We start from the raw sequence: 25,623 nt of genomic DNA, 5'->3' as shown, positions 1-25,623 counted from the left end.
ACAGATCCTACCTACCCTACAGGATTGTTGGAGAGACAAATGAGATGGTGTAAATGAATGGGGTTTACTGGCTGGGTGCAGTGGCTCATGCCTGTAAGCCCAGCACTTTGGGAGACTGACGTGAGCAGATCACTTGAGCTCAGGAGTTTGAGACCAGCCTGGGCAACGTGGTGAAACCTCACTTCTACAAAAAAATATTTAAAAATTAGCTGGGTGTGGTAGTGCATACCTCAGCTACTAGGAAGGCTGAGCAAGAGGATCGCTTGAGCCCAGCATATTGAGGCTGCAGTGAGCCATGATCATGCCACTGCACTCCAGCCCGGGCAACAGAGTGAGACCCTGTCTCAGAAAAAAGCGGGGTGGGGTGGGGGGTGTTTACTAACTTTAATGCTCTCTCTTTGTAGATAAACATATCTACTTAGTGAATTTTTGTACACGTAATATGCACAAGGTGAACATCTATATCCTCTAAAGTCTTTCTCACTTGCACCAAAGCCTATTTCACCATTTAATAATCATTACTGTCAGAAAGTTCTTTGTTTCAGCTCAGTTCTTCTTACCAAAACAATAGCTTATAAAGCATCTTTGAAATGTATAATTTGAATCCATAAATCATGAAAATTCCAGATTGACCTTTCTCCTCTTGGCTATAAATCAGGCATGCAGTATTTGCTTCTGTTTACTGACTGTTTACTAGGTTCTAAGAATCATACTAAACACTATTAGAGTGACCTAACATAGGCTTCATAATTTTATGAAGTAGACATTATAAATAATCCCACTTTATAAATGAGTAAACTGGGGCTCAGGAAAGTCCATTAACCTACCTGAGGTTAATAGCTGATGATGAACAGTAGGGCCAGGAGAATCTCTAACATGAGAGCCCATACTGTCAACCATTGGCATGATTTAATATTTCAAATACTAACTGGGAACCCCTAACTATAGACTAACTTCAGAAAGCCTCCCATTTGCCAAGCACTTGGAGAGAAGTGAAAAGGCATTGTCCTTTTCAAGAAGCTGTTTGGCTGGTGGGGGACTCGGAGCAAGCATGGTGGGAGTCATTATCATAGGCAACTGTACCAACTAGGCAATAAGGTGTAAGAAAACGCTACTCTACACCAAAATACAGATTCATTGTTTTTAAGAAAAACCATTTGATGACTATGTTTAGTCATTTTCCCCTCTAATTCCATGACTCTCGATTATCTAGTGAATTACCAAATACCATCAATTTTCCTCTAAACCGTCCATTCAAACATCCATTATCTGGTGATACTGTAGGTTGCCATTTATTGCCTCAATCCTGCATTACTACACCAGACTCAGTTCCAACTGGGCTCTCTGCATCCCATTTCTACCTATTCAGTTTTTGGCACATGTCACTATCAGATTAATCTTCTTAAATTAAAGCTTCCATATGAACCAGTCCCTTCACTGCAGCTTTACTCAATCCTGGCTTTCAAGGGTATAAATGATGTAATCCCAAATGATGCAAATCCCCCTCTTCATCCAGACCAATCTGCTCTTTGCTGATTGTGTTCATCTTGTACACCATCATTTATGCTGGAACTATTCTCCCCTCTTCAACTGCTCTCCTTAACCCTTTGAATATTAAATATCGTTCAAGGCTCAACTCAAGGTCTTTCTCTTCTATCCTGACTACGAGGCATCCTATTCTCCCTCCTCTGTTTCCAGTAGGAGATCAACAGATGTTTACAGAAATGAATTACTGCTCTATCAATAGCACTTTAGGCAATACCATTCACTGATATTTATGTATTGTCTTTTACCGTACTGCTACTTACCTTCTTATATGTACACTTCTTGAATTCCCATTAAATGAAAGTTTCTTAAAGGTCTGGACTACATCTTTTGTATGCCATGCATTCTTTCCCTGCACAGTAGGCACTTGTGAATACTTGAAAATTGACATCATTAATTCATATAAAAGAAAATCACCTAGTTATTACCTTTAGATCATATTGCCAATTCTGTGAGCCAAAAGAATACTGTTGACTTAAGATATCTGGACTCTAAGTCCTGTCCTTAATAATGTAATAATTTGGGGTTAGGAGAATTTATGTTTCCATGCCCCAATTTTCTCATTTATAAAGTAAGAATTTAAGTCAGATAATTCAGAGCACCTGAATACATGAATGCTGATTTATTAAATGCTTTGCCATTAGTCAACACGTTGACAGATTATTTTCTAAGAATATAAATCAACACAACATTAAGGTATCACAAGTCAGCTTATCTGTCTTAACTAGATAGAGTGTTCCAATTCTAGGAAAAGTACAGAAAAGAACCACAAAACAAGTTACCACTTAGGTGTAGAAAGCTTCAACAGAATATCAATTTTATCCTAACAGTGAGAAAAAAAAAAATTGGATAACTCCCTGAGCCTATCAGAGAACTAATGGGTGATGAGCCTTTCTTAAGGAGAGATGGAAAAATGAACTGTTTTCAGTTTCGGCAGAATACAGAAGGGACAGGTAATTGCCATAAAAGCGGGATATTAGATATGGTTCTGCAGAGAAACAGAAGGATACATTGTGTGTGTGTGTGTGTGTCTGTGTGTGTGTGTGTGTGGAGAGACTTATTAGAGAGGAGACTGAGAAGACCCACAACCTGCCATGTGCAAGGTGGAGACGAAGGAATCCAGGTCTGAAGGCCTGAGAACCAGGAGTGCCAAGGGCAGGATAGCTCAAGCAGAGAGGGGGCAATTCCAACCTTCCCCTGCCTTTTATCCTATTCATGTCTTCAACAGACTAGATGATGCCTACCCCTCCTAGGGAGGGAGGGACCTTTGCTTTACTTAGTTCACCAATTCAAATGCAAACCCCTTCTGGAGACACCCTCAAAGACACACCCAGAAATAATGTTTAATTAGATATCTGGACATCCCATGGCCCAGTCAAGTTGACACAGAAAATTAACCATTCCAGCAGGTAAAAAGAAAACAGCTGAAATTGTCTTAAATTCTTAAAGTCCAAGAGTAACAGTTTAGAAACAAAGCAATCAACAGACACAAGAGAAGTCCACACTCGCTTCCTTGCTCTTTTCCATGGGTCTCTACTAGGTGTTCACAGAAAAGATTGGGGCAGGGCAGGGGAACTGAGAAACTCTGCAGGTGGCGCACAGGCACAGAATCCCCTGATACATGAGCCCTTCTCCTACCCGAAGGGAAAGTCATAAGTTGCTGGGGGAGAGGCCCAGGAAAAGATGCACTGCCTTTGGTAGAAGGGTGAAAGTGAGAGCTGTCTGCCACTCAAGGAAGGGCAGAAAATGAGTTCAGGCCAGGATTTTGCACTGATACAAAGCAGAGATCTGCCACTACTGGGGAAGGGGCAGAATGACTGAGAAATCCCTGGATTCAACCACCCCTGGACTCTAGGAGCTCAGGGCCCAAGACCGAGGCTGGAGGATGAAAAGTAAAAAACACCCTCTTACTCCATGATGAGCTATAAAAAGCAACAGTCAGTCACCAGGGGAGGTCAAAAAGAGAATGAATTAGATTCTTCCTGTGGCACAGATGTGAAGACTTGCTGAAATCTGAGCATGGAGGGAAACACTAAGGAAAAACTCTTCCGCAATTCAGACCTCACATGAAGCACAAAGCAGCAGCAGCCCACTCCTGCAGTGACTGGAAGTTTGGTGCACTGTAAGTATAGCATCAACAAACCCAAACCTAGTTCAACCTCCACACTAATGACTGGACACAAAAAATGTGCCTATTTCTGGATAGAAGTACTACTTACCTAAGTCTATTTTACACACAATATTTGGTATACAATCAAGAAATACAAAACACACAGACAAGAAAGAAAAAATGCTGTTAACAGACTCACAAAGTTATTAACAGACCAAGACTTGAATGTTAGAACTTATCAGACAAGGAATTTAAAGTAACTATGACTAACATGTTAAAGGATAAAGTAGATAAAATGCATCAAAAGATAAAAGGAAAAGGTAGACAAAATGCATCAAAAGATAAAAAAATGTCAGCAGAGCTGGGTGCAGTGCACTTTGGGAGGCCAAGGCAGGTGGATCACCTAAGGTCAGGAGTTTGATACCAGCCTAGCCAATATGGTGAAACCCCGGTTCCACTAAAAAATTACAAAAATCAGCCAGGCATGGTGATGGCCACCTGTAATCCCAGCTACTCGGGAGGCTAAGGCAGGAGAATCGCTTGAAATGGGGTTGGCAGAGGTTGCAGTGAGCTGAGATTGTGCCACTTACACTCCAGCCTGGGTGACAGAGCCTGACTCCTTCTTAAAAAAAAAAAAAAAAAAGTCAGCAGAGAGATGAAAACCAGAACAAAGAGTTAAATGAAAATGCTAGAATTTAAAAACATGATCTTAAAGAAAAATAATTTCTTCAACAGGTGTTGAGCACACTAGACACGGCTGAGAAAAGAATCAGTGAACTTGAAGATAGGTCAATAGAAATTATCCAAAATGAAAGACAAAAACTAAGAAAGCAGAGCATCCAGGAGCCATGAACCAATAAAAAGGTTAAATATACCTGTAATTTGAGTGGCAGAGAGAAAAGGGGAGGAGGGGAGCATAGAGTAGGATAAATATTTGAAGAAATGATGGCTGAAATTTTCTAAAATTAATTTTTAAACTATGTTTTTTCTTCTTTTCTTTTTCAGCCCATTTGAGGAGACAGACCAAAACTGATCTTTAAAAAAACGAAAAAAGGACTAAAGAAATTAAGAGGCCCCCAAAAGGATAAATACAAAGAAAATCACTTCTAGACACATCACACTGCTAAAAATTAAGACAAAAAAAAAAATCTTGAAGGCAGCCAGAGAAACTATACAAGCCAGAAGATAACTGAGTGACTTCATTAAAGTGTTGAAGAAAAAAGAAGTTAACCAACATGGCTTTATATACTTGCAAAAGTACATTTCAAAAATGAAACACTTTTTCAGACAAAAACTGACATAATTCATTGCTATTAGACCTGTTCTATAAAAATATTAAAGGAAATTATTTCATAAGAAGAAATACGATACCAGAATGAAATTTGATTCTACATAAGGAAAGAAGAAACAGCACCAGGATATGAATAAACATAATAGATATTATGATTTTTAATCTCTTTAGAAGGTAACTGACAGTGTAAAGCAAGAGTTGGCAAGCTACAGCACGAGGATAAATATAGTTATTGGAACACAGCCACACACATTCATTTATGTGTATTTTCTTTTCCTTGCTTTTAAGAGACAGAATTTTGCTCTGTGGCCCAGGCTGGAGTGCAGTAGCACAATCTTGGCTCACTGTAACCTCCCCCTCCGGGGGTCAAGCGATTCTCCTGCCTCAGCCTCCTTATTATCTGGAACTACAGGCATGCATCACCATACCTGGCTAACTTTTGTATTTTTAGTAGAGACAGGGTTTTGCCATGTTGGCCAAGCTGGTCTTGAATTTCTGACCTCAAGGGATCCATCCACCTCAGCCTCCCAAAATGCTGGGCTTAAAGGCCTGAGCCACTGCACCCGGCCTCATTTATGTGTATTTTCTATGGCTGCTTTCATGCTATAATGGCAGAGGTGAGTAGCTGCAACAGAAACCATATGGTCTGGAAAGCCTAAAATATTTACAGGCATACCTCATCTTATTGCACTTCACTTTATTGAACTTTCTAGGTATTGTGTCTTTAAAAATTGAAGGCATATGGCATCAAGCAAGTCTATCAGTACCAATTTTCCAACAGCATGTGCTCATTTTGTATCTCTGTGTCACATCTTGCTAATTCTCAAAATATTTCAAACTTTGCCATGATTATTATATCTGTTATGGTGATCTGTGATTGGTGATATTTGCTGTAACTATTGTAATTGTTTTGTGGCATCACAAACCACATCCATGTAAGACAGCGAACAATTTATAAGTGTTGTATATGTTCTGACTGCTCCACTGACCAGCCATTCCCCCACTTCTCTCCCTCTCCTCAGGCCCCCTATTCTCTGAGACACAACAGTATTGAAATTAGGTCAATGAATAATCTTACTATCGCTTCTACATGCTCAAACAAAAAGAAGAATTGCACATCTCTCATTTTATTTTGAGACAGGGTCTTGCTCTGTCATCCAGGATGGAGTACAGTCACATGATCTCTACAACCTCCACCTCCTGAGTTCAAGCAATCCTCCTGCCTTAGCCACTGTGCCTGGCCTACATCTCTTTTTAAATAGAAAGCTAGAAATGATTAAGCTTAGTGAAGAGGGCATGTCAAAAGACAGTCTGAAAGCTAGGCCTCTTATACCAGTCAGCCAAGTTGTGAATGCAAAGAAATATATCTCGAAGGAAATTAAAGGTGCTACTCCAGTAAACACACAAATAATAAGAAAGCAAAAGAGCCTTATTGCTGATATGGAGAACATTTTAGTGGTCTGGATAGAAGATCAAATCAGCCACAACATTCCCTTAAGCCATTCTAATCACCAGAGCAAGTCCCTAACTCTCCTCAATTCTATGAAGGCTGAGAGAGGTGAGGAAAATGCAGAAGTCGGTGGCTAGCAGAGGTTGGTTTATGAGGTATGAGGAAAGAAGCTACTCCATTACATAAGAGTACAAGGTGAATTCGCAAATGCTGCTGTAGAAGCTGCAGCAAGTTATCTAAGAGATCTAGATAACATTGATGAAGGTGGCTACATTAAACAACAGATTTTCAATGTAGATGAAACAGCTTTATATTGGAAGATGCCATCTAGGACTTTTGCAACCAGAGAGGTGAAGTTCATGCCTGGCTTCAAAGTTTCAAAAAATATGCTGACTCTCTTGTTGAGAGTTGCTGACTGACTAATACCGCTAGCGATTTAAATTGATGCTAATGTTCATTTACCATTCTGAAAATCCTAAAGCCCTTAAGAATTATGCTACATCTACTCTGCCTGTGCTCTATAAATGAAACTACCAAGTTTAGATGACAACACATCTGTATACAACATGGTGGACCAAATATTTTAAGCCCATTGTTGAGACCTACACTAAGAAAAATAATTCCCTTCAAAATATTACTGCTCACTGGCAATAAACCTAGTCATCCAAGAGATGTATATGTACAAAAAGATTAAAGTCCCAGCACTTTGGGAGGCCAGGCAGGCAGATTGCCTGAGCTCAGGAGTTCATGACCAGCTTGGGCAACACGGTAAAACCCTGTCTCTACTAAAAAAATACAAAAAATTAGCCAGGCCTGGTGGCATATGCCTGTAGTCCCAGCTACTCAGGAGGCTGAGGCAAGAGAATTGCTTGAACCCAGGAGGCAGAGGTTGCAGTGAGCTGAGATTGTGGCACTGCACTCTAGCCTTGGTGACAGAGCTAGAACCTGTCTCAAAAAAACCCAAAAGATTAATGTTGCTTTCATGCCTAACACAACATCCATTTTTGCAGCTTATGGATCAAGGAGTAACTTCAACTTTCAAGCCTTATTATTGAAAAAATGCATTTCATAAGGCTATAACTGCCACTGAAAGTGAGTCCTCTGGATGGATGGATCTGGACTAAGTAAACTGAAAACCTTTTGGAAAGGATTCACCATTCTAGAAGCCACTAAGAACATTCATGATTCACAGGAGGTCAAAATATAAATATTAACAGGAATTTGGAAGAAGTTGATTCCAGTCCCCACAGATGACTCGGAGAGGTTCAAGACTTCAATGTAGGAAGAACCACAGATGTGGTAGAAATAGCAAGAGAACTAGAATTAGAAGTGAAGTGAAGCCTGAAGATGTGACTGAGTTGCTGCAATCTTCATGATTAAACTTGAACAGATGAGGAATTTTTCCTTATGGATGAGCAAATATTTCATTCCATTTCTTGAGATGGAAACTACTCCTGGTGAAGACACTGTGAACATAGTTGAAATGACAACAATGGACTTAGAATATTATATAAACTTATGTTGTTAAAGCAGAGCAGGGTTTGAGAGGACTGACTCCAAATTTCAAAGTTCTACTGTGCATAAAATGCTATCAAAAAGCATCACACACTACAGAGAAATCTTTCATGAAAGGAAGCATGAACTGATGTTGCAATCTTTACTGTTGACTTAAGAAATTGCCATAGCCACCGTAAACTTCATCATTTGACCCCTGATCAGTCCACAGCCATAAACAAGAAAAGACCTTCCACCAGCAAAAAGATTATGACTCAGTGAATGCTCAAATTATTGTTAGCATTTTTTAGCAATAAAGCATTTTTAAATTAAGGTGCCTTTTTTTTAGACATAACACTATTGCACACTTAATAGACTACAGTGTAATATAAGCAAAACTTTTATAAGCACTGGAAGACAAAAAACTTGTGTGACTCACTTTATTGTGATATTCACTTTTTGCATATTTGTATTATTATGGTGGTCTGGAACCAAACCCACAATATCTCCAAGGTATGCCTTTACAGAAAATGTATGCTGACCCTAGCCAACAGCCACAAGGTAAAAACAAACAACAACAAACCCAATGTATTATATGGTTTCTAACATGTAAAATTATATGTATAAAAACAATAGCATAAAAGACAGGAGAGATAAATGAAAATATACTATTTTAAGGTTTATACATTACACATGAGGTAGTAAAATACTCTTTGAAAGTAATCTGTGATAAGTTAAAGATGTATATTATAAATCCTATATAAAACAGAAAAAAATTTTTAAGATGTATAACTAACAAGCCAAGATATACAATGACATACAAAAAAAAAAAAGCACTCAGTACTAAAGAAAACAGTCAAAAATGGAAAAAAGAACAATGAAAATATGGCTCACATACAAAACAAATGAAAAGATAGTATAGCAAATCAAACCATGTCTATAATTACATTAAATGTAAATGGCCTAAACATCCTAATAAAAATGTTGAGATTATCAGATTAGATAATAAAGCAACACCCAGGTATATGCTACCTATAAGACATCCACTTTAAATATAAGGAAACAAAACAGCTAAAAGTAACATATATGTGTATATATATATATTATAAACATTAATTTTAAAAAGCTAGAGTGGCTATGTTAATAATAGTAGACACATCCAGAAACATACTCAGAAAAAGAAATACTGTCAGGAATGAATACTGACATTCATAATGACAGATCAATCTATCAATAAGACATAACAATTTTAAATGTACACGCCCCTAATAATAAGGTTCTCATACACATATAGTAAAAAAAGTGACAGAACTGAAGGAAGGACTGGGTGGGACAGCTCATGCATGTAATCCTAGCATTTTGGGAAGCTGAGTTGGGTAGATCACTTGAGGTCAGGAGTTAGAGAACGGCCTGGCCAACATGGTGAAACCCTGTTTTTACTAAAATACAAAAATTAGATGGGTGTGGTGGCTGGCACCTGTAATCTCAGCTACTGGGGAGATTGAGGCAGGAGAATTGCTCGAACCTGGGAGGTGGAAGTTGCAGAAAGCTGAGATTGTGTCACTGCACTTCAGCCTGGGCAACAAAGTGAGAGAGTGAGCCTCCCTCTCAAAAAAGGAAGGAAGGAAGGAAGGAAGGAAGGAAGGAAGGAAGGAAGGAAGGAAGGAGTGAGTATAATTGAAGATTGCAGATCTCCTCTCACTGTAACTGATAGGCAAAGTAGAACAAAAACAGAAAACAAAACAAAAGCAAAACAAACCCCATTAAGGCTATGGAAGACCTGACTAACACAGCAACAAGCTTCACCTAATTGATATTTACAGAATGATCACTCAACAACCATGAAAACACGTTCTTAACCAATGTACATGAAACAAATTCCAAGGTAGACCATTTCTGAGTCATGAAACAAGGCTTAAGTTTGTAAGAATGGAAATCACACATTTTATATTCATGTATTTTATATTCTCTCACCACAATGAAATTAAACAAGACATTAAAGAACTTTATACAGAAAGTCCTCTAATATTCAGAAATTAAATGATACATTTGTAAATAATCGGTAAAGTGAAATATCATAATGGAAATTATTTTAAATGGAATCATAACTTATTATAACTTATGAGATGCAGCTAAAGCAGTGCTCAAAGAAAAACTGGTAACATTAAATGCTTAAGTTTGAAAAGAAGTGACCTAGGTCTCTACTTTAAGACTAGAAAAAGAGCAAGATAATATAGATAGGAGCAATATATACATGAAAAATAGAAATATATACATGAAATAGATATGTGAAAAATAGAAATCAGAAAAATAAAAATCAGTAAGAACAATTTTTACTATTTTTAATAGAAAAAATCAATAATCAATATTAATGCTCATTAGAAAATGAAAATTCAAATAAATAAAGACAAACTATTTGGAAAAGATTAATGAAATAACATAGAGATGATATAAATTAACAGTTATCAGGAATGAAAGCAGAGATATTACTATAGTTCTTACAGGCATAAACAGAATAAAAGAACGTTGTGAACAATATTTTTCATACAAAAACCACACTAAGCTATTACAAGAAAACTAGGGCCAAAATCCCTCACAGAAACAAAACTCAATAAAATATTAGAAAACCAAAGTCAGCATTATATAAAAGGGATAAGACATTATAACTAAGTATGGTTTAACTTAGGAATGCAAGGTCAGTTCAAGATTCAGTAGTCAATTATCTCAAAAGATGTAGCAAAGCACCTGACAACAATCTATGCCTGATAAAAACTCTCAGCAATTAAGAATTGAAAGGAAATTCTTCAACCAAATAAAGAACATCTACAAAAACACGTACAGCTAACTACCTTCAATTTTCTCAACCTGATAAAGAACTTCTATGAAAAACCTACACCTAACAACATACTTGTTAAACATAAATAAATAATAAATCCCTTAAGATCAGAAGGAAGGAAAAAATATCTGCTCTTACTACCACTACTCATCATTGTATTGTAGGTCTTATTCACTGCTATTTAGCAGAAAAAAAATGAAAGGCATACAGTTTGGAAAGGAAGAAATAAAACTGCCTTTACTCACAGGTGATATGACTGTCTATGCAAAAAATCCCAAAGCATGTAGCATAAAGTTACCCGAACTAAGAAAGGTTATCAAGCTTGTACTATGCAAGCATCAATTATATTTCTATATGGTAGCAACAAACAGAAATTAAAATTAAAAACAGTATCTCTACAAAATCATCAAGACATATAAAAATTTAAAGAAAGGTTTTGCAAAATACATGGAAGAGTTATATACTGAAACCTAAAAAACATTACTAAGAGGGACATTTTATTTGATTTTATTTCTTTTTTGAGATGGAGTCTCACTTTGTTGCCCAGGCTGGAGTGCAGTGGTGTGATCTTGGCTCACTGCAACCTCCGCCTCCCGGGTTCAAGCAATTCTCCAGCCTCAGCCTCCCAAGTAGCTGGAATTACAGATGTGCACCACCACAACTGGCTAATTTTTGTATTTTTCGTAAAGACAGGGTTTTCACCATGTTGGCCAGGCTGGTCTTGAACTTCCAATCTCAGGCGATTCACCCACCTCGGCCTCCCAAAGTGCTGGGATTACAGGCGTGAGCCACCATACCCAGCCTACTGAAAGGAATTAAAAATGACTGAATGAATTATGAGATATGCTATGTTAATAGATTGTATGGGACAATATCATTCTGATGTTATTCTCCCCAAATCTATAAGCTCAAAAAAATTCTAGTTAAAATCACACTGGACTTTTTATTTGGTAGGAAATGACAGGCTGATTCCAAAATTTATCTGAAAATGCAAAGAATCCAGATAGAATACCACAAATACTCAAATTAGAGAATGAGTCCTGATTTCAAGCCTTACCATATAAAGCTATAGTAATCAAGACAGTGAGATATTGATGTAAGAATAAAATACAAATTAGGCCAGGTGTGGTGGCTCTTGCCTATAATCACAGCACTTTGGGAGGCCAACATGGGTGGATCATTTGAAGTCAGAATTTCAAGGCCAGCTTGGCCAACATGGTCTCTACTAAAAATACAAAAATCAGCCTGTAATCCCAGCTACTCAGGAGGCTGAGGTAGGAGAATTGCTTGAACCCGGGAGACAGAGGTTGCAGTGAGCCGAGATCACACCACTGTACTCCAACCTGGGCAATAGGGTGAGACTCCATCTCAAAAAGAAAAAGAAAAAAAAAAGAATAAAAATAAAAATCAATGGAGACAAATAGTTCAAATAGATGCAAATAAAAAAATATGGTCAACTAGTTTTCAACAAATATGCCAAGGTAATTTAACAGGGAAAGGATAGTGCTTTCAACAAATGATGTTGACACAATTAGAATTTATATAGAACACAATGTTTTAAATAGACAAAAGATTTTTTTAAAGTTTATTAAAGAAGATATAAGGATGACAAATAAGCATGAGAAGATATTCAATATTATTAGCCATTAGAAAATGCAAATTCAAAACCACATTACATATTATTCACAACTACTATAATGGGTAATATTTAAAAAGACTTACAATAGCCGGGCGCAGTGGCTCAAGCCTGTAATCCCAGCACTTTGGGAGGCCAAGGTGGGTGGATCACGAGGTCAAGAGATCGAGACCATCCTGGTCAACATGGTGAAACCCCATCTCTACTAAAAAATACAAAACATTAGCTGGGCATGGTGACGCGTGCCTGTAATCCCAGCTACTCAGGAGGTTGAGGCAGGAGAATTGCCTGAACCCAGGAAGGCAGAGGTTGCGGTGGGCCGAGATCACACCATTGCACTCCAGCTTGGGTAACAAGAGTGAAAATCCATCAAAAAAAAAAAAAAAAAAAGACTTATAATACCAAGTGCTGGTAAGGATGTAGAACAACTATAAATTTCATACATTGCTAGAGGGAATCCAAAATGCCACTGCCACTCTGGAGAAGATTTTGGCAGTTTCTTTAAAAGTTAAAGGCATGGTGGCTCACACCTGTAATCCCTTGCACTTTGGGTAGCCGAGGCGGGTGGACTGCCTGAGCTCAGGAGTTCGAGACCAGCCTGGGCCACATGGTGAAACCCTGTCTCTACTAAAATACAAAAAATTAGCCAGGCATAGCAGCATATGCTTGTAGTCCCAGCTACTTGGGAGGCTGAAGCAGGAGAATTGCTAGAACCTGGGAAGCGGATGTTGCAGTGAGCGGAGATTGGACTACTGCCCTCCAGCCTGGGCAACAGAGTGAGAATCCGCCTCTTAAAAAAATAAACAAACAGTTAAACATACACTTACTATATGATAGAGCAGTCCATTCCCAAGAGAAGAATATGTGCGCATAAAGACCTGTATATAATGTTTACAGATGTTTTGTTCAAACAGCCCAAAACTGGAAGCAAAATAAATGTCTATTAACTAGTGAATGGATAAACAAATTGTGGTACATCCATACAATGGAATGTAAAAAAAAGGAAAGAGCTACTGATACATCCAGCAACGCATCTCAAAAGCTTTGTATTAAGTGAAAGAGGCTAAATACAAAATACAAAATACTGTATGATTCCATTCATACGACATTCCTTAAAAGGCAAAAAAACACTATAGAGATAGAAATCAGATAATGGCTGCCAGGACTGAGAGTGACAGAAGAGATTGTTTACAAAAGGAAAAGGGCCAATAGGGAGCTTTGGAGAATAATGGAAATGTCCTGTTATCTTCACTTTGATGATCCTCATTATATGACTATATATATTTAGTAAAACTCTTTGAACTATACACTTAAAATGGTGAACTGTGTTGCATATAAATGCGACTTCAAAAAATTCATTTAAAAAACAATTGAACTTGTAATAAGGAAATTTACCAGGGTCCAATATAAAGAACAATCTGAAAAACGAAGAGGTAAATGCACTTGTTGATGCTACAGCAATCCAGGTGGTATGAGAGGGAGGCAAGATCTACTCCTCTCTGTAACCAAAGGGTTTGCATTTTAAGTGGAGATGGAAATGAAGTGTGGGATCTTGAGAGGTTTTGGAGTTGTGACAACCCCAAATATAGACATAAAACTGGTACCCTTAAAGGACTATATATTTAATAAAATGGTAGTTACGACACAATTTACCACAAACATAGGGCAAAAACAAGGAAGCTTTTCTTTATTGACTTAGGCTTTAAATTAAACAAAACACAACACAACAATAACAAAACACCTCTGCAATGATCATTTACGGTGAGGATTTCAGAACAACGATATTTCTGGTGTGCCTAGCAGAAACAATCCCAAAACCTCTATGGGAGGACACTCTCAACCCAAGCACACACACTCCCCTGAAGTCTCACTATTAACTCAGAATCCAAGTTTGCAGCACAAAGAACACAAGGTAGGACACAATCTACCTTGGCTGAGAATTGGGAGATTCAATAATATTAGAGCACACTCCATAAGAATTTCAGATAGCTGAGCTAACAGAGACTATTAGACTAACTAGACAGTAAGATTAAACAGACTAATAGACTGCATAGAAAATTAGACTAAAAAATACACATAAATAAAAACCCTAAGAAATCAGAGGAAAACTCATTAAAACCATATTGTAATAAAGTAAACATGCACCTAAATAGTTAAGATGAAAACATAAAACACTTTGTGCTGATAAGAATGTAGAACCACTAGAATTCCCATATGCTGCTGGTACAGTAACTGTGACAAACTGCTTGCAGTATCTTCTAAAGCTTAACATATACTCTACAACCTAGATTCCACTCTTAGAAATATCCATCAGAGGCCGGTTGCAGGAGCTCATGCCTGTAATCCCAGTATTTTGGAAGGCTGAGGCGGGCAGATCACTTGAGGTTAGGAGTTTGAGACCCAGCCTGGCCAATATGATGAAATCCTGTCTCTACCAAAAATACACACACACACACACACACACAAATAGCTGGGTATGGAGGCATGTGCCTGTATTTTCAGCTACTCAGGAGACTGAAGCATGAGAATTGCTTGAACCTGGGAGGCAGAGGTTGCAGTAAACCAAGATTGTACCACTGCACTTCAGCCTGGGCAACAGAGTGAGACTCTCTCAAACCAAACAAAACAAAATTCCAACAGAAATGTGTGCATGTTTACCAGGAGACAAGTACTAGATTGTTCATAGAGGCATTATTCAAAATACCCAAAATTGAAAGCTAACCAAGTGTCCATCATTCAGTAAAACAGGTCAACAATGGTAATAAATGAATACTAAACAATTATGATGAACAGGAAGTGGGGCCTTTGGGAGGTAATTAAATTTAGACAAGGTCATGAGGTTGGAGCTGCCATGATGGGGTTAGCATCCCTGTGAGGATGAGACACGGTCCCTGTCTTGGCCATATGAGAACACAATGAGAAGGTAGCCCTCTCCAAGCCAGTAAGACAGTCCTCACAAGAACCCAACCACACTGAGCCCTGATCTCAGACTTCCAGCCTCCAGAACTGTGAGAAACAAATATCTATTAAGTCACTCAGTCTATGACATTTTGTCATAGCAGCCCAAGCTAAGACAGCCACAATATGGAAGAACCTCAAGATTGTAACTCTGTGCAAAAGCAGCCAGATATAAAAGAATACAAATCACAGACTTCTATTTATATGCAGCTATGAAGCACAACAGACAAAATTACTAATATATAATGTTACATGAAACACTAATCTATAATCTTCATGGAGCAGTAGGGGCTTCTGGAGGGCTTAGTAATGTTCTGCTTCTTGACTTGGTTGCTGGTTATAGACATGTTTGGTTCGTGAAAATTCACTAAGCTATACGGTTACGTGCGATTTTCTGTATGCATATAAAATATCAAAGTAAAAAATATATGCATTTTACTGAAACCCTAAGGAAAGAATAAGATTAACACATGAAAAAAGAAGAGGTGGATTTTAGAGGAAAAAACTTGGTGTTGAAATAAAAACAAAAGGCCCAGCATGGTGGCTTAAGTCTGTAATCCGAGCACTTTGGGAGGCCAAAGTGAGAGGATCACCTGAGGTCACGAGTTGGAGGCCAGCTTGGCTAACATGGTGAAACCTCGTCTCTGCTAAAAATAAAAAATAAATTAGCCAGGCATGGTGGTGCATTTCTGTAATCTCAGCTATTCAGGAGGCTGAGGCAGGAGAATGGCTTGAACCCGGGAGGCTGAGTTTACAGTGAGCTGAGATCACGCCACTGCACTCCAGCCTGGACAACAGAGAAACTGTCTCTAAATAAATAAATACACAGAGTGACTGGAATAAATATATGATTGTTAAAAGACTAAATAAAAATAGCAAAAGGAATTCATTATCAGGAAAAAAGACTGGAGGAAATTCCCCAGTATGCAGCACAGTGGGATAACGAGATGGAAAATATGAAAGAGTAATTAGACACCGAATAAAATGCAAAGACTCTAGAAGAGATGCAATATCCAAAGAAGTAAAGGATGGGAACTGATAAATATAAAAATTCAGGTTCATGAGGAATGAGTTCCGGAGCAAAATAATTACAAATTATTTACACTTGGAAGCCTAATATTTTAGTGTTGGAGAGATTCTTCAAGATGGACTAGTCTGTCTCCTTCGTTGTAACAATGAAGAAACTGAGACCCAAACAGATTAAGTGATTCACCTAGGATCAACAAGTTGACTAATGGTAAAGACAGAAATAAAGTTAATAGCATTTTAAGGGTTATGGATAAGAACAAAATAATTTCTGAATTTCAACCTTCCGACTATATCACTGTTTATAGCAGCAATCTGAAGATATTGCTGTTCATAAAGAGAATTTAACTCACACATTAACAAATGAAGGCACTGCTGATTCAACTGCCTTAACAAATGTGCTTAATAAATAGTATTTAATGAATAATTAGGACAAACTAGAGCTTTGCCCATACACACCTTAGAGAAAGAAATTGTTTCAAGACAATCCCTCTATTTAACTACAAGGCCATTATACTCATTTCAGTGCATAAACCTCGTATCTATTCTCTTTTCCTCCATCTAAATGTTTCAGCACTTTAGAGTGCTTTTGAATCACATCTTTTTCTATTATATACATCATGATATAAGGTAAATTACTTACTTTCTTTGAAACAGAACAATTCACCATCTAGTTGAACCTCAAAATGTTCACTGTAAATCTGATAAAAATTTCAATCTGGTCAGGGGGCATAAAATGTACTGATGAACTGATACAAAGCACTCATACTTAATACAGTAAATCACTTCTGATGATGAGTCAGTGGCTTGTTTTAATTCAACTATTTAAGAAAAAAGACCTAGTAAGTACAGGTAGAAGAAAGTGTGTTTAGCCCTTATTCACATTTCAAAACTCTGAATTCGCAGAGAGTAAATTTCTGTTATGTAAAATTCCTGGATTTTGGGACTATAAATAGTAGTATGACTTTTAATAACTTTTAGGGCAATAGTTTTCAGAAATATAAAAAAAAAGTGTCAAAATGAAGTGATCTGGTATATTTCAGGTTGAAACATTTTTAGGATTTTTAAAGTCTTTTATCTTTCTCTTACAAGTAAAACAACTTTATTATGTCATGAAGGTTTAGACCCAGAAATATATAAGACACAGAAATTTTTTAATATTTTGATTAAAGTGAAAAAAAACCCTGAGTTGGTATTTAAATACCAGACTATCGGAAGAAAGCTAATTTGTTTTATGAATAAGTCTTGAACTTTTCAGAGTATCTCAATCAGTTTCAGCTGCTTATGAGAGTTAATAAGATTTTAAAGTTCCAATAAATTTTAAACTTTTCATACTTTTTAATGTGACAATAATAAAAGGGGGAAGAATTAGAATGAGCAAACTTAGCAAGAATTAAAATTAATTCTAAAAGGACAACAAACCATGAAAAATTCTTCTATCAAGTATTTACGACATAAATAACTCATGCAAATATGTATAGAAACCATTAAGATATTTATTTATATAAATGAACAAAGTATACAGACAAATCATACAAAAGCAAATCAGAGAAACTTTGATTTTTCTCCTATATTGACTAAATTAGCAACCACATATAAAACCCCTAACTCAAATGGTATCACTGTAAAATGTTACAACTCTTTGGGAAAGCAATAAGGCAAACATAAGTCATAAAATTCTTCATGTTATTTCATTTAACAGTCCCCACCCCCCAGGAATTTATCCTAATAAAATTAAAAACTACTTAAGTATTCATCAATAGAGAAATGGTTTAAATAAAAGTATGAAGCAATATAATTAAAATAACCATTATCACAACTAAATACACACAGATAATATCAAATGAAAAAGTTAAAAGTATAGGTGCCTTAAGACTATGTGAACAACAAAAAGGGAAATATAATATAAAAATTAAAATTCTAAAGTTAGTACATTAAGAGATAATGATATTTTTCCCATTTGGCAAAATCTCCTTCGATGTCTTAAATATAAAAGAAAAATGTTGGCTATTGTTTTTTAAAATTTGTCAACCATCTCTACTCCTCTATTAGCAAACTCTATGTGTCAACTTTTAAGTTGAAAAATACAGCAGAAATCCCACCTATGTATTCTAAAACCTAAGTATGTTTCTATTTAGACTTTAACTTGCAATGAAGAGGACATATCGTAACCTGTGCCATTCCAACAGGCGGGTGTGTCTGCTGCCACCTTTGACTGACACACACTATGGGCACTAGATATGAACAAGTTAAACTGTAAATTTTCATTTTATAATTCTGTGTGTTTGGTATTTTATGTTAATGCATCATGGTATTCATGCTCTTTTTCCTTACAATTTTGTCTCATACTAAGAATTAGTTTTAATGTTTTCATTTAAAATACGTTGCCAATATGTTGAAAATGCCATAATGATGACATAATTTTTTACACTGAGTTCAAAGTGGGTTAAGCAAAATAAAAAGTTAGTGCAGAGCAGGAAAACACCTTTAAAAAGAAAGGCAAAGCACAAAAATCTAAAACTTGTATTTTATGACATTTCTCATGAGTCTTCCTTTGGAAACTGTATTTGAGTAAAGGAAGAGGGATTTGAATGTTTCTAAAGACTGGCTGCATTCTGTATTCAACTATGTTATTGCTTTCCCATAACAAAAATATGAAACATTCATTATATATGAAGTTTACTATTTTATAATGTGGCTACATTTAAAAATTATGGTAAAGACGGATAGGGAACTTTCAGAAAGCTATCTGAATGAAAATGTTTGAGAAGAACTGTTTTTAAATATTTAGAGCAGAAGAGATTAGCTGGAAATGCAGGGCAGCTATGGCAGCATCTATAAATATCTCTTGAAAGAGCAAACTAAAGAAACAATGTCACAGGGATAATGCTCTATAAAGAGACATAAATAAATGCTAAAGCATAAAGAAAAGTTTTTAGTTGAAGACACATTCTTTAAATTTTAAAAATTGTTATTTAATAACTTGGTACAAAGTGCTTGACCATGTTGAAATTACCATGAAAATATCTCATAGCTGCCACAATACAAAACTATAGGAGCTGAAGGTGCTCTAAAGGTAGGAAGGTGACTTTAATTATTAGTCTTCTATTTACATCCTCTTAGTGGTAGCAGCAATAATTTGGTTCATTTACAAATACTATAAAAGTTTATTCGTTTCCAAGATCTAAACAAACACAGGTATTACTAGATAAGGGGCGTTTTATCAAAGAAATATTTTTAATAATAATAAACTCTCCAAAACATAAGAAAAAAGTCAATAATGGCCATTTCAAACAAAGTAAAGAATTTCAATAAAATGAAGCCACCAGGAAGCCTAAATAAAGTAAAAACACTAAATTATATTTACTTTTATCAAACTAAAGAAACATGGAACTCATACATTATTTCTTTGATTAGGAAATTTGTTCAACTTTTTCACAAGACTGAAGACAGATCAAATTCAGAAATTTAATTTTCTTGAATCCAATCATATTCACATTTTCACGATATAAAAAATCCTAAAAGAACATTCCACAACACAGCAAACAACTGAACAACTGCGAGGCCATTTATAAGGCATAGCAAATAAATTATATGCTATTGAAACTGTAAATGATAGACATTTTTCTTCATGCAAAAAAAACGTTAAGAATACTGTTTGTCTTTTGAATGTAGCTTGCCATTCTGCATCTGCACAAAGGGATTCAAATGTCAACTAGAAAATGATGATATTTCCAGGCCAATCTCAACACGTCTTAATTACATCATCTTCTCCCTTTGGCTCATTTAGAGTTATATGTTCACAGCTCAAACCCTGTTCATTAGACTTCTCAGGTTTTGATTTTTTAAGTGCCAACTCTGCTGGGAAAAGAGATGAGCAATGCTCAAGAGACTGTGCAATGTCATCAATTGTCCATTTATCTTCAGGAAGGGCATGCTCTTCTAGCGTAAATGGCCCCTGTTTCGTTCGGGTCAGCTCTAGCACATTGGCACAGGAAGACAGTTCTATAGCAACAAAAGGTGGGAAAAAAATCCAGAAGATAAATGATTCAATATTTCATAGTCTATAATTGTTCAAATGACCGAACTCGATTCAAATATCTCAAAACCACCCAAAAATAAAATAATCCAATGTAAGAACCAAGAGCCTTGAGATAAAGACACAAGTAGCAAAATAATATTTAATAATTCACCTTATAAGCTGCTGTAAAATCAACAAAGAACTTGCCCACAGTTTTGTCATTTAACTCATGAAGCAACTTCATGGAGTAAAGATTACCGTCACTTTACAGATGAGATCATATGACCTGTCCAGTGTGACAACTGCTAGTAAATGGCAGAGCCAGAACCAAAACCTTCTGGCTATTTGTAAGACTACGCCTTCCAGTTTTTAAAAAATTTGAAAATAACTTTCACAAGGTTAAATCTTTCTTTTTTTCTTCTGATCCCTAGTTTGAGTTAAAATCTTTTGTACTTGCAAAAATGTCAGCCCTACATTCATTTTTCCCGTCTTCATTTTCTGTTCTCTCTTTCTCTTCTTTTCCATTACAAGCGTTTCACTGCAGCTGCTGAGGCTGATAATTGCATGCCAGAAACCAACAATGCTTTTAAAGCTGAAGGCAGCAAGAGTTCAGTTCCTAAGGCCAGTACTCAGAAATAAGAAAAATGGAAAATTCCCTCTTCCCACTGAAAAGGAATATTACTCTCTAAATGATAATTCGTAATTCATTTTTATGCTTACCTTTTCCAATGTCACTGACCAAGCTTCTGATATAAAAACCTCCTCCACATTCAACATCTAGAATGTTAACAGTGACATGGTAAATTGCTAACCTCCTATGAAATCCACTTTACATAGAAATGATGCCCGTAAACAAATGTAAAAATGCACTATGCAAACAATTGAGTGATAAAATATTTATGCACTAAAACATAAATTATTCATCCAGTAGCATATGTGTTTGTGAGATTGAAAAGTCAGAGTGTGGAGAAAGCAAATAGCAGAAACTCATGAACACATTTTAAATTAACTGGCAAGTCATACCACTTTAGTACTTCAGCCTTGTTCATTTAATAGGTTTTAAATAGTTAGAAATCTCAGCTTTGCTATCATGAACTGTAGATTTAAAAAAATATTTTCAGATTTGTATGCCTTGTTCATTTAATAGGTTGTAAATGTTTAGAAATGTAGTTTTGCCATCATGAGCTGTAGATTTTTAAAATATTTTCTGATTTATACATTCAACCAAAAACCAACCAACCAACCAAAAACCCCTTCTCACAGCAACAAGAATTATGTTTGGGGTACTGTACTACTCACGAAGAACTCAGCATATTTAAATGTTCTTTTGGAAATACACCTGAAGTAATCACAAAACAGCTTAAAATTACACAATGTCCCAGAACTGAATGTAAATCTAAATTTCTTCTTAACACAATCTAACACAAGCTTATTGGTTAAGAACAGGACTCTGCATTATTTTTATTCATCAGTAAGACTTCCTGAAAAGAGCTGCCACATTTCCACACAAAAGGACTATATTCTAGCTGCTTCTAGTCTTACTGGTACAAAGAAAGCCATTTGGGGGAATTAATCAAAACTCACCACCTGAGAATTTTAATAACCACCCTCCCCTCCCTCGCTTTCTTTAGTCAGCTCATGGTTGGGGGCCACTACTGAGATTGAAAGTGGGCACTGGGAGGAAATGCAGGTGTACCAGAATTCTTGCATTACATTTGACATGGGTGAAAAAATACCTTTTGGCCTGTTATTGCTCTCCCTAGTCAATAGTCAATAAAATAGTTTCAACTTCAATACAATCTGAAAAATCTGAGTTTTTCTTGCTTTCATAGAGAATATCTACTCTGTCAAACCAGCTGCTTCATTTTCATGGAATGGAGCACAACATTTTTAAGTGTGTTTTTTTCATTATCTGTCAAATATTTTAGAAGCAGGAACCTGAAGAAACAAAGTGACTTTTTTTTTCCCTAATGGTACAAAATCATATCCTGCAGAAACATAACACAGATAAAACAATAATGCCAATAGAAAAAAGCAGTAAGTTTAGGTTAAAAGGTTTTGGGACATTATTTCTAAAATGAATCCCATTCAGTATGCACTTAGGAACTACAGCTTTGGATTCTTCATAGCTCTTATATGTTTACAACTTTCTGCAGCCAGACCATAAGTTTCCAAACAACAGAAATGAACTTTATAGTCTTTACATTTATTTCAAATATGTATTAGAAATTAAAATTCATAACTTGAACTAAAAACGTGACCATGCCTTACCCATATTTTTCCATATTTACAGGATCTTTAATAGTAACTTAAAGGTGGTAAACAAGGGGGTGAGGGGTTTCTTGTTCAAAAACTAAAAATGCTTTGTTTTCAATTGACAAATTAATGCCAATTCTAAAACTGAATGTATCGAGTACTAATCAAAATGGGAGGAAAAGCATCCAAAAGATAATAAAATCTAAAATTTAAGAAGTATATACTTCTTACGCTTCTCTATAGAGATCTAAAGTATGTTACTTTCAACTTTATAGTAAGATAACACAATACAATACACGAAAAACTCAGCCTAGTTAGAAAGGCATTTCTGAATCTTCAGATAGCTACAGGAATCTCATTAAATGTGTTACCAGAAAAAGGTATAAAGAAATCCTAACTTTCCTTAAATTCAATTTTTTAAAAATCTCCAACATCCTACAGATCTATTAAAATGACACAAAAGTAGCCAAATACGAATTAAAAGTACATGTAACTACAAATGATTTCAAATTTCTCCATCTTACCTAATGTGAAAAATGGTGGCTGGAATTTCTGAAGGGAGATACTGTATACAGTCACTGGCCTGGCAGGTTTTGCTTCTACAACTTCACCTCTCTTCATCAAAGTTGAAAGTCTCTGTCCATCTTTCTTTAATGCAGAATAGCTTGTGAGATGGGAGAAAGGGAAAGAAAGGAGAGCAAGAATTGAGGGGGATTTGGAAAGATTGCGAGATGATAATTCCAGATTCTGGTATGGAAAGGAAGGATGACTGGCAGTGCTTTACAGTGAGAATCTTTCTAAAAAATGAATGAGTTTTTAATTCTAATCTACTCCACAATGCTGTCATGGAGAGAGTTTCTAAATATTTCTAAGGCGGACATAACCTAATTCTGACACTCAGTAAACAGTGTTGCCAATTTTGTTCTTTAACCACCTTTTTGGAGATGGTCTATTCATGTCTTCTCCTTAGTGGTCCTCATTCTGTGTTAAAGGCACAAGGAATTTAATAGACTCTGGTCATAATAATCTCAGCTATATTTCCTTTAAACAATCTCTACTATAATATTCATTTTTATATGTTACCAAAGCATTTCTAAGAAGCTAATAAGCAAATAATCTACTAAGCGTATCTTAGCTTTTCATGATAAAATTTTACTGGAAAACAAAATCCTTGGAATAATCACAGAAAATATTAAAACAATTCTTACAAGCAAATATAAATAAAATTTATTTTAACAACAATCCAAAAGAATGTTTATGTAGATCTTGCTAAAATTTTTAAATTTTTACATTTGAGGCAAAATCATGAAAAGGTATCTCTTCAGAGATATTTCAATGTTCCTGGAAAATCCCAAGAATTTAAATACAAAATAAATACTAAATTCTAAAAGAAGTCAGAAACTTATCCCGACATATCCTATAATCGATTCGGCCATTTTTAAAAACAGGCAATTTGCTTGAAATGGTAATGTGCAGGAAAATATGGCTATAAGGTATTATGATCTGAATGTCAAACCTCAAAATTTATATGCTGAAATCCTAATGCCCAAGGTGATGATATGAGAAGGTGGGGACTTCTGGGAGGTAATTAGGCCGTAGGGCACAGCTCTCATGAAAGAAATTAGTGCGCTTATAAAGAGGCCCCGGAGAGCTGCCTTGTCCCTTCTACCATGGGAGGACAGGGTAAGAAGGTGCCATCTGTGAAAAAGCAGGCCCCCCCACAACACCAAGTCTACTGCACTGTGATCTTGGACTTCCCAGCCTCCAGAACCGTGAGAAATAAATTTCTGTTGTTTATAAGCTACCCAGTTTGATATTTTGTTACTGGAGCCCAAACAAACTAAGACAAGCGGTAAAGCAATATACTTATATTTTTAATAAGTTATAACTCTCACTGGTTTCGCTGGTTGCAGAGAATAGCGAAGGCAAAGATTCTGCCCAGTAGGAATGGTCCCAGCACCTGATAGGCAGTGCACATTAGGACTCTGACTTCCCTCCTAGACTGGACTGGTCCCTTCACAACAGTTCTAGGAAAAGGGACATCTCTGGGCTCCAGAACTGCCCTGATGTCTGTTGACAGAATCAGAAAAGCCAATAAACACTGTAATAGCACAGATGCCAGGCTGTGGCCACACCCAGAAACAAAGTAGACCACATTTCACTGCCTCTTAGGGAGTGTCAAAAGCTCCACATCCTGTCTCACCTTTACTTGAACATTTGCCACACCAGATTTAAAACCTGCCTTGCCATATGGCAAGAGGAAGCCCATGTATTTTAATTAGAGTGATGTTAACCACTGGAAAAGAAAAGTAAACATTTATCCAAATTTACTAATTGAACTTACAGGGGGGGCACTTGCATTATATTCCCAGTAAATTTCTGTAGAATGCCTTCAATATCTTCTTGTGTTATTTTATCTGTCAAAAATCAACAAAAAAGACACTAAAACAACCACAGAAGTACATGTACTATCTTCACAGCACCAACAGCCCTGAAAATTCATTTAAAAATTCTTCCAACAAAGCATGTATTACAGTATATGTTCTATAGCCCAAATTCTACCTTGTAAAAGAATAAAATATACATTAATGAGATAAAAGGGGGAGAAAGTCTTATATTCTTTATTAAAACAATTTCCTTTGCTTCCATTTTTTTTCCCAATAAAAATAATGCAATCATCCTATATATATTCAGTTGGTTCTGACTATGGCCTTAAGAAGATCTGAGGAAAATCCCCCATTAGCTATAGAAATGATCCTGTTGTGATCAATAATGATCAGAATACAGGCAGCAAAATAATTCCCGTAAGTTCTTTTCTATGTTGTAAATAACTCAATGTGGTACTCAACATTATCAAGTATTATCCACATATTAAGTTTTATCTGATAAGATTTCAAATCTATTTTATGGCATAAATTTTACACATTCAACATTCAACTCTGCCAAGTAAAACTGCATTTATCTGTCCCCCTCCCCCGCCCCCTTCTCTGTTGTTGGAAT

General features: G+C 36.2%; 1 protein-coding gene across 3 annotated transcripts in view; it reads right to left on the bottom strand.

The window, feature by feature from the left end:
• Window positions 1-323: 323 nt before the first annotated feature.
• Window positions 324-25,623, bottom strand: part of TRUB1 (TruB pseudouridine synthase family member 1) — a 60,037-nt gene continuing 34,737 nt past the window's right edge. Inside the window, exons 5-9 of one of the 3 annotated variants that reach the window (XM_032281752.1) lie at window positions 24,968-25,040; window positions 23,148-23,287; window positions 21,088-21,144; window positions 16,990-17,047; window positions 324-1,897 (exon numbers count right to left, since the gene is read on the bottom strand). In XM_032281752.1, coding sequence (XP_032137643.1) covers window positions 17,037-17,047; window positions 21,088-21,144; window positions 23,148-23,287; window positions 24,968-25,040 — 281 coding nt within the window. In that variant the 3' untranslated portion in view covers window positions 324-1,897; window positions 16,990-17,036. Of the gene's footprint in view, window positions 1,898-16,989; window positions 17,048-19,493; window positions 20,352-20,741; window positions 20,984-21,087; window positions 21,145-23,147; window positions 23,288-24,967; window positions 25,041-25,623 lie in introns of those variants that run through there. The other 2 variants (XM_032281750.1, XM_032281751.1) reach the window with 2 other exon arrangements.

This window comes from Sapajus apella, unplaced genomic scaffold, assembly GCF_009761245.1.
Source record: "Sapajus apella isolate SASKATOON/1434 unplaced genomic scaffold, GSC_monkey_1.0 scaffold13, whole genome shotgun sequence".
Classification (NCBI taxonomy): domain Eukaryota; kingdom Metazoa; phylum Chordata; class Mammalia; order Primates; family Cebidae; genus Sapajus; species Sapajus apella.
This window is presented reverse-complemented; position numbering and strand designations above follow the sequence as displayed.